The 19233-nt window shown below is 38.6% G+C and overlaps 1 protein-coding gene across 2 annotated transcripts; it reads right to left on the minus strand.

The window, feature by feature from the left end:
• Positions 1–205: 205 nt before the first annotated feature.
• On the minus strand, positions 206–9014 carry LOC135785679 (somatostatin receptor type 5). Of its 2 annotated transcripts, none has more exons than XM_065295141.2 (3): positions 8884–9014; positions 6226–7360; positions 206–1956 (listed from the first exon to the last, which is right to left on the minus strand). In XM_065295141.2, exons 2-3 carry the CDS (start codon positions 7351–7353, stop codon positions 1834–1836), a joined length of 1251 nt encoding a protein of 416 aa, XP_065151213.1. In that variant the 5' UTR covers positions 7354–7360; positions 8884–9014; the 3' UTR covers positions 206–1833. The 2 variants fall into 2 exon arrangements, with proteins under 2 accessions (XP_065151213.1, XP_065151214.1); XM_065295142.2 differs by having other exon boundaries at positions 206–2161.
• Between the last annotated feature and the right edge of the window lie 10219 nt (positions 9015–19233).

Here is a 19233-nt window from a genome sequence, read left to right on the forward strand (position 1 = left end):
CAAACAGCTATATGTCCATGTAAGTTTTGAGGATCGCTCTCATCTGATCTCTATCAAACATCCTTCAAAAAAATTGAATTATCTCAGGTTTTTGCTCAAAATTGGGTGTTTTTGAAGAAACCTAGCCATATGGTAATAAAAAGAGAACAAATGAAGGTAAGATGAAATTTGTTTGTTTGTTTGTTTGTTTGTTTTAAAGTAGAGTGTCTGTTCTTTCATTTGATATATTGTATGTTTATATATTTTAAAAATAACATTTTCTGGAAGGCATTAAACTTTTGTGAAAATCTTGAAAAATGTTGGCGCTGGCTGGCAACTATTTAAAACAAATGCTGGGGGGAAGAGTTAAAACAAGTAAAAAAATCTCAAACACTTAATTCAAGAAAAAATAAAATCTTACCCCTTTGGCATATTTTTATTTTTGCTTGTTTACTAATGTACTTAATACACAAATGTACTTAATTTAATATTTTTTTGTCTAAAAGCTAATGCTTACCAGCCCAGCAAATCTGAAGTGGATTGTTGATTTCCGTATATGTCCAACATTAGGTGTCTTTCCATTGCAAGTACATTTAAAATTCTGACACGTGATGCATGCCACGGCATATTTTGTGTGTGATTGTACGTATAGGATGCTAGGAGACTGAAATGCTCCATGAGATTTCCGTTATCGTCCTGTAAGATCTGGCAGTTCAGTTCTTTGTGGGTATGTATGTGCGTGCATGCATGCGCATTTGTTTTCCACTTGACATCACAGAAGGTTGCACATAGAAGAGCGAGATCATGGCGATCGTGTAAACAGTACAGTCCTGGGAACATTTTTACAGATATGTGCAGGTCATATTCAAGAGAAATGGACGGATGTTAAGAACCGTTGTGAATTTTACCATAAAGCTCGTCCTTCACCGTTTCTTATCCTCACTACTGTTACATAAAATATTGATTTAGTATTTAAACTTTAGTATTTAAAAGTTAAAATATGCTGTTGTTCTCTTTGATAAAAGCTGAGTTAAAGAAGAATGTATGTATTTCAAAACACTAAATAGATATGTTTATGTAAATATGTCTTATATTGAGAATCTAATACAAATAAATGAAGAGTTCAGATGCAAAACCCTGCAAACCAAGTGCTCTTATCAGGCTCTTATTTTAGTTTGAGTAATTTCACTTAAATGCCAATTTAAAGGTTATTAGTCAGTAATTATTTTACAAAAGTCACTTTAGTCATTTCATTGGTATTTAAGACAAATATGCCGTCTTTCACAGCAAAATCCTTTAAGTACATGCAAAAATCTCCACTTCTTAAAAAGTCACTCTTCGCTGTTCTTCTGATTAAAAGTAAAATGCTCAAAAATTATTTTTAATATCCTAATATATATGTTAAACCTCCTTTAATTGGGTAAAAAACTTGTCATTTTTCATCCAATTCCATGGACTTTGTGGTGGCCGACTGTCCGGAGGCCGGGATTAAGAAGATTTGAAGCCAAAGTATTTAATGAACATGCCAAGTGCTTTCGATCAATATTGAAGGTGGCGTTCAGCTGCTTTTGCTTCTGGGCTCCTGAAATGTTGATAAAATGTGCATTACTGAAAGAAATGTCCAGTTTTTTCATTCTGATTTGTTGAGTGAAATGTGATCTGGATATTTCATAAGGTTTGCAGGTGTGTTATGACAGCAATATAAATCTCTAAATCCCCTTGTGTCTTCATCATTCTGTGTTTATATTTCCTTCTTCTCTCTGTTTTTTCATCGTTTGACTTGCTGTTAGGATTTCACACATTGTGTCCGAGTATCCTGGTATTGTTCAGATCGGCTCTCGCGGCCCGGCAGGGTCACAGGTCATGGCTGGGACTTGGTGTGACTGCAGTGGACACCGGGTGGAGGCTGAGCTCTGCTGTTCGGGAGGGCGTGGTCACTGGCACATTCTGGTACGAGGCTTGGGGCTCAGGCCACACCTTCCACAGGAATCCAATGATGACAGTTTGAGAAAAAGAGAACAGACCACAGAAAAGTAGAAGAAATAAAGATGACAGAGAGAGAGAGAGAGAGAGAGAGAGAGAGAGAGAGAAGGTGAGTTTAAAGAGTGGACTGTCCAATGATCTGTGGTTTTGCGGTCTGTGGCTTCTCAGATGAGCTCATGCAAGATTCTAACTGCAGTTCCTGCAGAAACACAAAACAGGACAGACAGTGGCACCTCTGTACTGATGTGTGTGTGTGTGTGTACCTGGTTTGTGTGTACCTGGGACCATTTGTCCCCACAAAGATAGGAATACCAGTAAATTTGTGACCTTGTGGGGACATTTTGAGATCCCCATGAGGAAACAAGCTTATAAATTAAACAGAATGATGTTTATTGAAAATCTAAGATAGAAGAATGTTTTCTGTGATGGTTGGGGTTAGTGTTTGGGGAAGGAATAGAATATACAGTTTGTACATTATATAATGCATTACGTCTCCACAAAACATGGAAACCAGCGAGTGTGTGTGTTGGATGTTTTACCCACATTTTGGGGACATACAGATGTGTACAATAAGTCTTAAGCCACCATCAGCTTTGTTGTTTTAGAAAGGTTTTACTGACATCCATATTTATTTTTTTACTCTCAGGAAATATGTATACAAAATACAAAAAAAAAATCGGAAACAGCTACGACCTAAATCTCATGAAAAACTGGGTTTAGGGTTAGGATTAAACAGTGGTTCTTGATAGATGGGATGCAGCTACAGCCGAAATGTTGGGTTTAAGGTTAGGTTGGGGGGAGGATTAAGACTAAAACAGCAATTCGGGCTAGATGGGATACAGCTATGGCCTAAATCCCGTGAAATGTTGGGTGTAGGGTTAGGTTTGGGTGTAGGATTAGGATAAAAACAGCACTAATCCAACGAGATTTCACAGGATTTCTGCATTTGCTCTATCCCTTCTAGCCACAACCATTAAGCCCACAATTGTCAGAACAGAATGGCTTATTAATGCAAAATTCAGTACTTCTCTTGGCACTAAACACATATTGAACTCTTTTAAAGAGACTAAAGAGCTGAAGTAATTATTTCATTCAAATTATAATTTCATTTCATTTAGGTTTAAGAGATCCTGCAGCTTCCTGCTATTGCTCGAGAAGCTCACATTAAAAAGCGTATAATTTTATTCAGTTTTTTTAGGAAGGCATACAAATGTCCTGTATTTTCTGGTTGTATTCTAAACAAAGAGACTGAGAAATAATTATATCATATCATATCGGTCATTATGCCATGGCAAAAACAATAAATCTAATGGTGGCCTAAGACATTTGCACAGTATGAACTCATAATGACCTGGCATTTGCTACATTGTAAACCGCCTTTGTAATTCAAATGAATTATTAAATATACAAAATGAAAATGTAAAACTGTAAAAAGGTTTGAGGGGGTTAGGTTACGGTTAGTGGATAAAATATATCTATGCTCGGTATTAAAACATGAAATCAATGGAAAGTGCAAAGAAGTGTATAATAATTGATTGAGTTACAGTTAATATGCCATTGTAAAAATAATCTGAAACTGTTCTAGAAAGTGAAATGTTTTGTTGTACATAAAAGAGCTGCATGACTGTTCACAATGCTTCCTCAGATAAAAACTGTTCACAAGTTTGGAGCGACATGAGGGTGAGTAACAATGACAGATTTGTTGAGCTGTTTGTTGAAAAACTGAACAAAAATAGACACACACGCACACAACCTTTCCTTTTTCACACCTGTGTTTTTTACAAATTCCCTCTCAAATGTCTTTTCTCTCTCTTTTACATTTTGTTCTCACTGTTACTGCAACAAAACTAATAGGGCTGTTTAAAGTATATCTGGTATTAAAGCAACACTATGTAGTTTTTTTACCTTTAAATAATGTCTCTAAAAATATTACAGTGATAGAACAACTTTTAACTGGACAAATTGTACTGTTGCTGCAACCTGAGCAGCCTCCTAGCTGCTACAAGCACACTCTGAAAGTGGTGGTGGAGGGTAGAGCACACAGCCCCGCCCCTTCCCCTGCCTGCAGAAGAGTGTCTGATACCAGGCACTGTTGCGCTTTTTAACCACATGGGGGAGCTGTAAGTCATTTTTACATGGAAACTACAGTGTTGCTTTAAGATGCACTTTGGTCGATCGGATAAATAAGTGGACGAAAGAGACACATTTATGTTCGCTCCAGGTGTTTTATTAAATAAACTAATTATTTTGAAGGGGTCCCTCTGCTTTTACTAAAATGCGAGCTGGAGAAATGACAGGTTCAAATTGACGCGCACTAATATTATGTCCGCGGCTTGGGTTTTTAGTACACATGGTGCACAACATTTTCTACATGTATATGTAATGGCTTTCTAAGATATTTCCGAGCAATTGATGAAAAAGGTCGCACAACTTTCACACGTTCGCAAAATGAAACAAAAATGTAAGAGGTGGAGAGCCGTTTCAGTTTTATAAATGAAAGCATAAAGATCGCACTGAACATTATGGGTTTGCGCTAGAAGTCAGGACCGATGTAAAAACATTGCGCTCTGTAAATCACAGGCAGCCACAAAAGCAATCCGGTCGAATGCGTTTTTGACTACCTTTGAATGTGGTCTAAAGTAGACAAACTCAAAACGTTTTACAACCCGTATACACCTGTATTTAGTGTCGTCCACTTGTGATCTGTTCAACTAAAATGCATCTTATTAAGGTTTAAACAGCCTCTAAAAGAAAGAGACAGATTCCAGTGAAATGGTGCTGTTTTGGGACACAGAATCTATGGACTCAGATCATTCAACTAAATGTGTTTAGTCCAACACAAGTTGTTCAAATCTATAAGTAATACAACATGTAGGAATCCATTCATGCATGTGAGAGTGATTTAGTTTGGTCTCCATCGGACCGAGCAAAGCGTGCAAGTGATCTTTGTTGGGGGTTGAGGGCCCCTAGAATGTGTACTGCCTATCACTCCAAAAGCAACGCTGCTGCTCATAATCATACATTCAACATTGTACATGTACTGTACACACACACACACACACACACACACACACATGTTGTGATATATACCAATACAATGACATAACATTCATCATAGCATGATAAACGAATTTGGTCAAACCTATTGCACAACTCTTTCTCTCTCTTTCACACACACAGATGGTCATATATGGGGACATTGGGAATGTTTATTGGGAACATATGAGGGCTTTTTTCCCTAAGGGCATATAAGAGGGTCTGACTGATGGACAGGAAGACACACACACACACACACATACACACATGTCTGTCTATTTTATACTCTGTAAATCAGTTTCAGTGGGGAGTGTGTAAGGATTAACATGTTGGCAGCTGTATCCAATGTGAAATTCTTGACATGTTTGTAACCTACAGGGAATTAACTCAGTACAACAGTGAACTAACAGCATCATGAAAACTTTCTTTCCTTATGTCTTTCTTTCTTTCTTTCTTTTTGAGTGATTGAGCTTTTTGAATTGAGTAATACTAGGTTACAAAACATTGTGGACAATCCTGAAAACATCTTAAAGGAATAGTTCACCATTTACTCATCCTCATGTCGGTGGTGGCCATTGGTGGTTGTTGAGAAAAATCCACCTTTCATATTAAAAGCGCTTTAAGTGCTGCAGAAAAGCGCTACATAAAATGTAACAAATTATTCCTATTATTATGTCATTCTACCCGTATAACCAATATTTGCCCATTTTGAGATTATTAGCATTGCATAGTCAATCACTGTGCCTATTTTGCTAATAACTAGAAGTGCATAGCATCAGTCAACGTTTTCAATATATGCAGTAGTGCACATTTTCTGTGTACATTTTTTTGTAAAATGTGTCAATTGAATAGCCATTGGCAATAAGCCGATGTCAGGTAGTGAGCAATAAGCTTAAAGGCCAAAATGTGGTCCATTTCTGACATGTAGGCAGAAGAGTGCATGTGTACTTTACAGGCACAGCCAGATTTTTTAAACCCTGCGTACATTGTACGGCCCTCAATAAATAGCATTTTGTCACAATGCGCATGTGTCAAACATCTGTGTGCATGTATGAGTCAAATAAACTTTTATTTTATTTGCGAGGCTGTGCGTTCAGCCGTGCAGATACGTTCGTGTACACGTAAAAAAAGACTATACTCCAGGCTTAACACTCATCACATTCACGAAAAACATACAAAAGTGTTAACTGTATAAAAAGTGAAAAGTGAGTGCCGGCGAGGATTTACCTGGCTGCTCTGTACGTGTCCATTAAAGTCATTGTTCCGCGGTGCCAGGAACGTGGTGTCGTGAGTTGTGGTTTTCTCAGTCCGCGGAACACTGGGGTCGCCGTCCTCTACGCCATTCGCTTTCCGAAAGCACAGGACCTTTCTGAAACTCTGCTTGAAGTTGTCGGACAAAAACCCGTAGAGAAGGGGATTGGCGCAGCTGTTGGCGTACGACATGAGCACAGAGAAAAAATACACCCCCGCCATCACACTGTTCTCCGGAACGATGAAGACCAGGTTTACGATGTTGATGATGTAGAATGGCAGCCAGCAGAAAACAAACACCACCACGATCACCACCACCATACGCGTCACCTTCCGTTCCGAACGTCTGCGCTTTGTGAATCCGGCCCGAGCGCCGGATGACTTCACCTTGACCACAATGAGAAGGTAACACATGCAGATGACCAGCAGTGGGCCGAAAAACCCGAGCGTTGCGGTGTACAGGATAAACGCCGTGGACCAAACATTTTGTGGCTCGGGCCAACTCATGTTACACGAGTAAAAAGTGTCCTGGACGTCAGAGAATATCACCACAGGAAGAACGACAATGAACGAAAATGCCCACACCGCAGCGCTAACAACTTTAGCTACTTTTGGTCTGCGCCATTTAGTGGAGCGAATAGGATGCACAACTGCTAAATAGCGGTCAATGCTCATGACTGTCAAACAGAAGATGCTTGTGAACTGGTTTAGCGAATCTGCCGTCATGACGACGCGACACAGGAAGGAGCCGAAGGGCCAGTACGAAAGTACGTTTTGAGTCGTAAGAAAGGGTAAACCCAAAATATAGAGCTCATCAGCGACGGCCAAGTTCAAGATGTAGATGTTAGTAACGGTTTTCATCTTGGCATAACGTAAAACCACATAAATGGCTAACGTGTTGCCGGTAAGTCCAACAATAAACACGGTAAATGATATCACGGCGGTCACCATGGTGCTGCTTCCTTGGAACGGCATGCTTTGATCAGACACATTGCTAGTGTAATTCCCGAATGAGGATGAAATTCCTGAAAATCCCAATCCGGTGGTGGAGTTGCAATCCCCTGAGATGGGCCCCGTCCACCCAGAACGGTTGAGTGACTCCATGCTGGATCTGCAACAGAGATTAAAAAAAAGGTCAAATCTAGTTAGAGGTGGGAAAGAGATGAGTGACTCGTGTGAAAGAAAACATGGATGAAGAAATAAAGAAAGCATGAAGCTGTTCTGCAGATTTGACCGTATTTGTCATGTCTCAGTGAAGGTCTGCATAGCTACTTTTTATGTGTTCATGTTTGTTACAAAATATGGTTTGTTTTCATTAATGTCCTTGAGTCTGTTTCATTTACAGTATGAGATCAAAGATGCTAAATTTGTACAAGACCAAAAGAAGATCACCTTAACTGTACAGACCAGAGCCAAAACTGTAAACCTGTCTGTGAATGACAAGACACAAAGCATACATGCATGTCTCTCTCTCTCTCTCTCTCTCTCTCTCTCTCTCTCTCTCTCTCTCTCTCTCTCTCTCTCTCTCTCTCTCTCTCTCTCTCTCTCTCTCTCTCTCTCTCTCTCTCTCTCTCTCTCTCTCTCTCTCTCTCTCTCTCTCCAATTGGACAGCACTTCTTTTTGTTTTTGACACTTCTGCGATCCTTAAAAAACTAATATTTAAAAGACACATGAGACAATTTTTAAACAATAAGATAACAGAGCTATAAAATGTATGGTTCATGTGGTCTTGATAGATTTTGATGAGAAATGTTTGCTTATATTTAAAAGTTTGACGTTTGATTGACAGTTTGAGACCAATGGGGTCTTTTCTCAAGAGGATACTTTAGTTGTGGACTCTATTTGACCTTTAACTCAAGAGTGTCTATGAGAAACAATAAAGACATTAAAACTCTTTCGTTTTCTTTTTCAAAAACACCCATACAAAAAGCACGGTTAAATATAAACGTGTGTTACATAAATATCAGATTTCTATATTGGGCATGGTTCGCATCTTATTACCTTCTCAACCACATAAGCTTTGAAAAATGTTTTTAATCATTCAAGATTCGTCGATCTCTTTCGCTGTGTTATTTAGGGTTAGACTTTTCCCTAATAACACTATTGATAATAATAAATTCATTTTCCGGCAGAACAAGCAAAAAACAAACAAACGCAAGAATCGTGCGCACGTACCCGATGCCACATACCGCAACGGCAATGATGTCAAAAAATCTCCAATGTGTCTTCAAATCAGGTTGCTTTTACCATCATAAAATCACGATGAAAGGGTGTCAAAGACAGCGTTAGGAAATCGTGCTGTAGATTTTTTTATACGTCTGCATATTTGTACATTTTGGAAAAATAAATACAGACTTTAAAAACCGCGTAAAAAAAAAACAATCCTAATGCATATACTGTATATTGGCTAATTTGTCAGTGCTAAAAAATAACTTTAATATACTGACAAAACAGTTTCCCCGTTAAGCTTTCATATAGGTACTAAACGTCAAACGATAGTTTAAATTCTTGTGCGCTTACCTGAATATATGAAATTGCGCAAGCAGGGGTGAAACAGCCCTTGACAGAAATGAGCAGAAAAACACTTAACTGTATGGAAAGAGTTTGTAAAAGCATGCAACAATATACACCAACCTCTTTACGCGCGCGCTCTCACTCTACGGCACCTATTAAGCATCCCGGCAGGTGAAGGCATCTGCTCACTGATTCAGTCTGATACCCGCACTACACAATCATGTTAAACCGAGAGAGAGAAAGAGAGAGAGAGAGAGAGAGAGAGAGCGTGCACCAGTCACAACTGTTCCTCCTCCTTGAATCATATTTAACCATAACATAACGAACAGAGAAACTAACCCAGACAGAAACAATTATCGTCGGATTAAGGCTTTCAAGACTAAAATACTTTAACACAAGTTAAGTCCGACCTTCAGTGCGCAGTTGTCTGGGTGGTGGTCTTTTCATTTACATTTATTGCATTTGCCAGTTTACAAAAAGTGACGTAGGTGCATTTATCCGTATGTGTGTTCAATGGGATCGAACAAGTGAACTTTGCCTTAGCAAACTACATTTTTTATTCATAACAAACTTGAGAAAATTAACTATTAACCATATAGTTTTTTGTTTGTTTGTTTCAGTTGCTATTGTTTAACCATCTTATTTAATCTATGGTAATACAAATGGTAATCTATCTGGAAAAACATTGTTACTGCATTTTTCCTTTAATAACATTTTTTTCAAGTCTTGAAAAAATCTTTTGAGAATTTTTAACCTTAGTGCGCAGAAAGATGACGTCACAGACATCAAATGAACTATCCCTGCATCCCAATTTGCTATCAGTACTAAAAACTCAAAATTAGATTTAATGGATGTCTCTTTAAAAGCACTCAAATGTCAAAACTTTCCCATAACAAAAACGTTTAGGACATAGTTTAAGTAGGCGAATTCGTATGCAGGCAACAATTAAAGCCTCCCCAGGTACCAATTACATTTGGCCCCGATCCGTTTTAAGCCCCTTGCTTCCGTTTCTGTCTTAGAGAGGTTTTCTGGTTGTGAACCAGATCCGTGCCAGATGGAGGTTTCAGATTAAACATCTAACTGCCATAAGTTGAGTATTTATATCATTTTACAGATCTGGCCCAGATCACTTTTCCCATAGGTAACCGAAAGACATTAGCTGTGTCTGACACTGATTTGGTCCAGATCTGCAATATGAATCTGAGCCGATACTGATGATCAGGCGGTGCTGGATTGGCGCTGGCATATATCTGCAAAAACTCCTAAAAACAGACCAGAAATGGCTTCGGTCCGATGTGCGTTTGGACTCAGGAACGAGTCCAGCTCTATCATTTTGCTGTTTTGGTCCTGTTCCGTTACAGCGTCCAGTGGCTATCTGTTTTTTATTCTGTTTTTCTATGTGTATGCAAACGTACACGAATGCTTTGCAAGGCTGTGCATTTCACCACAGTTTATTTGATTTGTACGTTTACACAGGTGTTCGACGCATGCGCATTGCGCCAAAATGTAGTGCATCTCCTGGGCTACATACTACATTCTCCTGTACGCGCATGCACAACTTTATACATACAAAGTATGCACAGTTGCAAAAACCCAGCGGTGCACATACAGCGAACCCTCGTGTATGCCTAAAGACGGTACTATAGGCCCTTTTAATGTTTGAACACAATGATGACATAGCAACTTATACGTGCGCATTTTGGCAATGTAAGTATGGCGAGAATCAGCAGTGTGTCAAGTTACATGAGCGGATTAAGCAACACAGACAGAGAAAGTTATTTTAAAAAGTTGACTTTATCAAATGGTAGCACGGATGATTGAACCTGCTAACAAGGAGGCGCTCAAGCAGGAGGGTTTTGCAATGCAGCAGACAATATTTGTAACATTTGGAGGATAAGGCGGCAGACAAGGGCAGTGGATCCAAACACAACACATTTTTTAAAACAATAAAAATAACTAAACCACAAGTAACAAGGCAAGAATACAGTTGACATATCTTAAAAATAGTTAAACAATTTCAACTTGTTTTTCTAAGTTAAAGTAACATAAAAATGTATGTTGATTTGACAAAAATGCTGCATTTTTTTTTACAGTGGGGCTTACTCGCAGGTTGACAAGATAACACCTGTGAAGACAATCAGTCAAGAATCCGCTAACAAAAGAACTACAAACATGGCAAACAAAAGACATAACTTCAAAATACAAGACAGGACTGTGAAAATTATAGTACAATTTAAACTTCTTTAACTTGACACTACATTTTATAACTGCAACATGTGATCTGTTTGCATTATTTAAATTCATACAGTATAGCTGTTTACCACAAGTGTCTAGAGAAGTGTGGTCGAGGTCCTTGCACCCAGCTAAATGAACAAAGCCATGGGTCACAAAATACATTTGAACACCTACTAAACAATTGTGTGTACACTGTCATCTCCTGTAAATTATGATAAACGTATTACTGTCAGGGTGTGGTGGAGGATGAAGGCGAGATGAAGACTGAGGTAATAAATGAAATGATACTTTTATTATTTTAACAACTACTGGAACTTAAACAGGAACATAACGATAACATCAACAAACAGCGAATAATGACCAACAAGGTAAGGATGAACAAACATAGTATAAATAAGGTGACTGATGAGAATTGCTGGCAGGTGTGATGATAACAAATGGAGATCAGGTGAGGGAGAATGGGGAATAGATCCAGATGGGATAAAGGGGAAAACATGAGGGTACATAAAATGGGGTTGTGACAATACTCCCCCCTCCCGAAAGGCGCATCCTCGCGCCTACAAAAGGAACAGAGTACTACCTGGGAGGGGGGGGGGTGGTCATCCTGGAGGCTGGGACAGGATATATAAACCTCCAGAATGTTACAAGTGGACTGGGTTTAGCCCATTGCAGCTTGCAATAGCTTGCGCCTCCGTGGCCACCCGAACTGCCCAGGCCTCCATGGCCACGGAGGTGCGGGCAGGACAGGAGGCGCCAGCATGACGGGAGGCGTCGGAGGCGCCAGCAGGACAGGAGGCACTGGAGGTGCCGGCAGGGCACCGCAGTCACAGTGACCATGACTCTGAGGACAGGTGAGCATGAAGAGCTAACGGTCACTGCGACCGCGGTGGCATTCCCCCAAAAATTCTTTGGGTCAGACCGAGTGTTCAGGGTATTTGGGAATGGCCATCTTGGGCTGGGCAGAAAGTTCAAGGAGCCCGAAAACCGCAATCTTGGGCCGGGCAGAGAGTTCAGGGTGTTTGTGCGAATCAGGCGAAACCGGCGACCCAGGGAGGTCAGGTGAACCAGGCGATCCAGAGAGGTCAGGTGAACCAGGCGATCCAGGGAGGTCAGGTGATTTAGGTGAATTAGGCAAGGCAGGCGATTCAGGTTTCGTTGGCTTGAGTGTACCCACAGGAAACTGAAGAGCAGCAAGTAGACCACGTACACCAAAGGGGTATGGCAAACACGGAAAACATGGAACCTAAAAGATACACCTCCGAAGCAAGAGGGAGCACAGAACTCGGGACTCCGGCCATCCGCACAGACATCATCGGAGCATGCTCCAGACTAGACATCATTCCTTGCTTCTTCATCTCGTGGGGAATAGAGGAGCAAGTCTTCAGCTCGTTGGGAACAGAGGAGCGAGTCATCAGCTCGCGGGGCAGAGCTAAACGAATCTTTGGCACGCTGGGAACAGGAGAGTCTCCAGCTCGCGGGGAACAGATAAGCTAGTCTTCATCTCGCGGGGATCAGAGGAGCAAGTCTCCAGCTCGCGGGGAACAGAAAATCGAGTCGTCGGCATTCGGGGATCAGTGGAGCGAGTCTCCAGCTTGCTGGGAACAGAAAAGCGAGTCTGCGGCTTGCAGTCAACAGAAGTAGGAATGGTGATGGTCAACTGGTGAAGGGGTTTGCAGATCTCAGAGGTAAGAACTAGGCACTGGTGAAGGTAGGAGGAGGTTGAAGGCACTGGGTGATGGTTATGGTGAACTGGAGGGTGATTCTGGTTTGGGACTGGATCATTAACGTTAAATTTGTTCTCAGGAACAATATCAATCTCAAAATAAGAGCCGTATAATCAGATAACATAATTTAAGAAATCAATAAAAGGACATTTCACAAAGATCGGAGGAAACCATAATTTGAAGATCCTGATCCAGTCCCAAACGAAAGCAGTTGTTAAGGGCTGAATCCCTACAGCTCACCTGATGGGCATTGTCCATAAATTCCAGCACATAGTCCTCCAGAGGCCGACCCTCCTGGAAAATGGTGAATATTTTGAGGTCCTCTGGAGAATGGGTGCTGGTAATCCAGTTTTGGTTAGTCATTCTGTCAGGGTGTGGTGGAGGATGAAGGCGAGATGAAGACTGAGGTAATAAATGAAATGATACTTTTATTGTTGACAACGACTGGAACTTAAACAGGAACATAACGATAAAATCAACAAACAGTAAGTAATGACCCAACAAGGTGAGGATGAACAAACAGAGTATAAATAAGGTGACTGATGAGGATTGCTGGCAGGTGTGATGATAACAAATGGAGATCAGGTGAGGGCGAGTGGGGAATCATGGGGAATGGAGTCCAGATGGTGATAAAGGGGAAAAACATGAGGGCACAGAGAATGGGGTTGTGACAATTACAAAGACCTAAGCCATGAAACATACTTTAGCACGTGACAGAGCTCAATTCATATGCAAAAGCGCACATTGCATTTTTAATATTACGACAAGGGCCGTTTCAATTTACCTCTCAGTGGGAAGCAGGGTTCGTGTACTCATATCTCACCTGTCTGGTTGAATAATTGTGATTATGTGACAAACCGATATAGCAAATGGTCTCCTGCTGTAACCAATTAATGTCACGACAGCAGATGGTTATTTTACAACATCATAAACTGAGGGGAATTGAAGGTGCTAAGATTTTTTATCTGTATTACCTGATACATATCACTGACATACCATAGGTGTCTTCTTAGATGCCGATCTGGTCTGTGATGTCCCGAAACTCTGTAAACAACCACAAGAGTCATAGGAACCTTTTATGTCTATACCCCAAAATAACAGAAACACTATGAAATAATGAATTTAAAATAATGAATTTAAAAAAATTTATATGTCATAAGCAGCAGAAGTATTGCCTATGGCGAAAGGGGAAAAGAAACGGTCAATTCAATCTGTCTTAGTCAACACACACCCTGTTAAGACAGCGGTCATGATGGTAGCAGAGAGAAGACAGGATCCACAAGAACACAGAGATCAATAAAAGTGAAGTTCATTTATCTGTAAAGCAGTTTTGGTCTGACAGGCACACAGTGGGTTAAGTATTGATTGGAAACAGATATTGATTAACCTCATTAAACACATGACCTGCGATTCTGTTGATAGCAGTTTTGTCATGTTTTTGGAAATTTGAAACTGAAACGATTACTATAGTAAAGTATAGGCCTATGATTTGCATTTTCCCATATTTTAAACAGCTCACTTTTATGACTATGAAAGTTTTCAATAATTACTTTGCAGCATCACCAGTGCTCTCCATTTAAACCGCTAAGAGCGTCCTCTATTGGCTGCAACACAAACTACACACTCCCATGTTGTCTGAAAGAGTTTTTCTTCCTGTGCATAATTATAAATAATGTAAAATGTTCTTCAAGCTGTGTTTTAAAATGAAATTATGCTCTGAAGACCGAGTGTCAGTAGAGAAATTGTTAGTGATAAGTTCTTAGAGAATCAGGGTTTTAACTCATTTCATGTTGTTGTGAATCAGGCTGAACATTGACCTTTGTGAAGAAAATTATATTGGCTTCATTGCGTGACAGAAAAGGCAGGTGGTGTCTTCCACAACATTAGTGTCCATCTCTCTCCGCTTCTCTGCCAGTGTAATTTGGTTAAAATTACAAGCATGGAAATTTCACCCAGCTGCACACGAAGGGAGAATAACAGGTTTACCAGGGACCAGATAAACAAAACATAATACAATATAGTATAATGTAATATAATCTTATAATCTTACAATTTTATTTCCAAACTAATTTTGTCAAATGTTCACTATTAGTTGCCTATTTAGTACAAATTGAGTAAATGACAAGACACATCATACAACCATCCATCATTACCATACCCAGATAGCAAGCAACCATTGAAACAATGTTAAAAATGATTGATTTGTCAATGTTAATCCCATTAAATAAATATCACATTTGCACGCTTCAATAATATTGAGAAAATATTAAAAAATTCCAATAAATCGCCATTATGGTGGTCAGTGTTTGCTTTAGTTAAGCACTTGAATGGGATTAACATCAATTCAAATCAATTTTACATTGTTTCAATGGATGCTTGCTGTCTGGGTAAGGACCTATTGTGTACCTTTAAAGGTACAGTTAAATGTTTTGTACACCTAACTGGTAAAAAAATGGTCCTTAAAGGTGCATTGTGTAACTTTTATAAGAATCTCTTGACAGAAATACAATGTATTATATATAACTATATTATCAGTGGTGTAGAAAGACCTTACCTTGAACTGTATTGTTTTATCTATATACACCACATGTCCCCTTACATGGAAGCTGTCGTCATGTTTCTACAGTAGCCCTAAACGGACAAACTGTTCTATAGAGAGCGTTTAATCCTTACGTTGACTTAGGCAACGACATTGTTGTCCTGTGGCTGCTACCGTATGCGTTTTGAAATTGAGGGGTGAGTTGGGTGCAATTCGTAATCTAGATGTCGCTTAGTTACACAATAGGTCCTTAGGGTACAAAAATGAACCTTTGAGGGTGCCACCCCAGTGACAGAAATGTACAGTTTTGTACCTTTTTTCAGACATTGTATATGAATAATAACACAATTTCACAAGATAAATTGTATACAGTATATAACAATAATACCACTTGATCTAAATATTAGAAATTAGGGAGAAAATAATTTTTATTTTGTTCAAATAAAAGTGCATTTTTAATAGTGATTAATAGTTGTTCAGTTGACATTCAGGCAGGCTTTGGGAGACACAGCTGAAATGTTTAAATTGACCAAGTGTCATTGCGTTTCAGGCGCATTATGGTTTGTTACTTTCGCTGTAGTGATTTATTTACACAATGTGATTAGAGTTTGTAGAGGGTTAATACGGTTTACTTGTGTTAGGGCAGGCTTGTATCCATTTGTCATGATTGCAGTCTGCATCAATTCAGTTCAATTCAATTGTATTTGTATAATGCTGTTTACAATTCATGCTGTTCAGAAGCAGCAAGATAAAAAAATAATAGTACCTAGCAAATGTCCAAGTGAGCAGCCAAAAGTTATATTTATTAGATAAGGAAGAAACGTTGAAACCCACGTATAACCTCAACAATTTATACTAAACAATAAACATATGTGTAAATCAGACTATATAACCCTCACAGAGAAACCTTTATCTAAAGGACTTATGTGGCTTGTCTTACACATGTTTATTTTATTGTATGGTTTTGGGATAAAATAGATAAAATAGACGTTTATCTACCAATGACAGTATTGTTGTGTAAATGCAGAAACCACGTCATTGTTTTGCATCATCATGCAGTCTCTCTCTCTCTCTCTGACAGGAACACTCGTGTTACATCAGAAATTTTGCTTGTCATATTTTCATTTTTGAAGTCCAGTGTGTAGAATATCAGAAAAAGTTTATGTTTGGTGCTTCTTTATTTAAACTGAACAGTAAACGTGATGTGCAAAGTTAATGTGAATTGTATATACATTACATATGACATTCTGACTGACTTTAACTTCTGCCTCATTACCAAACTTACTTGTATCTAAATTGCCATGAGTTATTAAAGATGAGTGATAGGTCTTTTGTGTTTTTTTATCATGGTTTTATATTTTTGTAAGAATACTTAAAGCATGCAGTGCAATAGTAAAAGCATGCAAGCATGAGATACATGCTAAACTAATTTGTCTCACAGTACCATAGTTACTATTCCTTTTCAAAGGTCCACAGTATAGCAATTTGTGTGTTCGTGCATGCATGCCTGTGCAATTTAGATGCAACCTTATCATGGTCTTCTTCTGAAATGTCATGCAATTTACAACATCAATAACAATCAGATAGTAATGCTATCAAATTAGATAATAGATTTCTGTCATTGATTTGTGTGGCCATCTGCGACAACATCACTGACCGAAGTTAAACCTTTGAACGTTGTTGCTATGAATTTTGAAATTGCCCTGTGTGTAAAGATTTTCAAATGCTGCAAAAACCTTAAGTGTTGCCTGTACAGACGACACATGTAGATAATGCACTAGGTTTTGGAAAGCATCCCCATTAATACGGTTCATACTCACAAACAGGCAAATATAATTCATACATACAGTGGATATAAAAAGTCTACACACCCCTGTTAAAATTGCAAGTTTTTGTGATTTATTAAATAAAACCAAGATGAATCATGTCAGAACCTGTTCCATCTTAATTGTAAATTGTAACCTATTTATTAAAGTGAATAACAATAGGAATAATTTAAATGATAAAATGAAAAATCATTGTTGCATAAGTGTGCACACCCTTTTACAATAGTGAATGTGGCTGTGTTCAGAAGCAACCAATCACATTTAGACTTAAGTTAAATATGAAGTAGTACTTACCTGTCATCAATTTAAATGACTTTTTAACTATTAATAAAGTGTGCCTGGTCCTAAAGGATTTTTTCTGAGTATCATCCAACTTAAAAAGCCATTGGCTGTATAGAGCTTACTCAGCAGGTACATGATCCCATTGTTGAAAAATATCAATCAACAGAGGGTTACAAAACATTTTTCAAGACACTGAATATAAAATTGATGAGAAAACCAGGAAAAAAATGGCAAGGGATGCTGCCAAGAGGCCCACAGCAACATTAAAAGAATTGTAACAATATCTGACAAGTACTGGTTGCTCCCTACATGGGACAAAAATCTCCTGAATTCTTCATGGTTGGGCTATTAGCATGTTTTAACCAAAAATATCATCAAGTCCATCTAAAGTTTGTAAAAACAAATATTTCTATATCCCAAATCCATGTGGAATAATGTATTATAGTCCATTGAGACCAAAGTTGAACTTGGGCCGTTATACCAAAAGATATATTTGGTGCAATAAAACCACAGCACATAACTAAATGAACACCATGCCCACAGTAAAGCATGAAGGTGATAGCGTCATACTTTGTGGCTGCTTTTCTTCAGCTGGAACTGGGGTTTTTAATAAGGGTGGATGAAATAATGAATAGCTCCAAATACCCATACATTTTGGCCCAAAACCTTAAGGCTTCTGCCAAAACACATTAAAAATAAAGAGAAATTTCACCTTGCAGCATGAGAATGACACAAAGCACACCTCTAATCAACAAAGGAATTACTTCACCAAAACAAGATCAAGGTTTTGGAATTACCCAGCCAGAGTCCGGATCTAATCCCATCCAAAATCTATGGGGTTATCTGAAGAGGGCTGTGCACAGGAGACACCCAACCAATTTGACAGAGTTAAAATGCTTTTGCAAGGAGAAATATTGCAAATTCAAGATGTGTGAAATTGATTAACACATACCCATTAAGATTGAATGCTGTGATAAAATCTAAAGGTGCTTTAACTAAATTGTATTTTAAGGGTGTGCACACTTATGCAACCTGGTTATTGTACAACTTTACTTGCCATTTTTTCACCACAAAATTATTCTTATTGTTATCTACTTTAATATATAGGTTGGAAGTATAAAATTAAGTTGGAACAGGTTCCAAAATTATTCATCTTGGTTTCATTTTTTTAATCACAAAAACCTGCAATTTTAACAGGGGTGTGTAGACTTTTTATATCCACTGTATATAAACAAATATATTCAAATAGACTTGAAGTTGACTTGAAGCATACAGTTGCTATAATAAATGAATCAGTATGATCTTAAAGGTAAACCTAATAAACAGTATGGGTGCATGAATAGACAGATCATTGGATAGAAGCATTTTGTTTCAATTATGAATCCTCTGTCAGATTTAATGCTGGGCACCGGTAAGATGAAGTCAAATATGAGCAAACATTGAACCTCGTATATTTCCATTGGACAATACTATCCTTATTATATATGTATATTATATTGGCACATATGTTATTGTTACAAAGTGGTGTTTCTATGGAGCATTATTATTGCTTAAATTTGGTTTGTAAACTGAGCAAACTTGCAGAAGTGATAGGAATTGCAGTTTTGGAAGTTAATAAAAAAACAGATAAACAGATCCCGTAGAAGAAAGGAAACAACATCAGTCAACCAGAATGCTATAGAGATTGACTGTGGGCCAGGTAGCAACCCCCAGCAATCTCTCAGCATCTTTATTATTTCATAATAAATGTCCACAGGCTTATACTGGAAAAAAAAAATGTATGTTGTCAGATTGCTGCATCCACTTGTGTTAGCAATTTTAGAAGACAGAGAGCAAATCATTACCGACCGAAATACAAAAACAA

This window comes from Paramisgurnus dabryanus, chromosome 4 (assembly GCF_030506205.2).
Source record: "Paramisgurnus dabryanus chromosome 4, PD_genome_1.1, whole genome shotgun sequence".
In the NCBI taxonomy this organism is placed as follows: Eukaryota; Metazoa; Chordata; class Actinopteri; order Cypriniformes; family Cobitidae; genus Paramisgurnus; species Paramisgurnus dabryanus.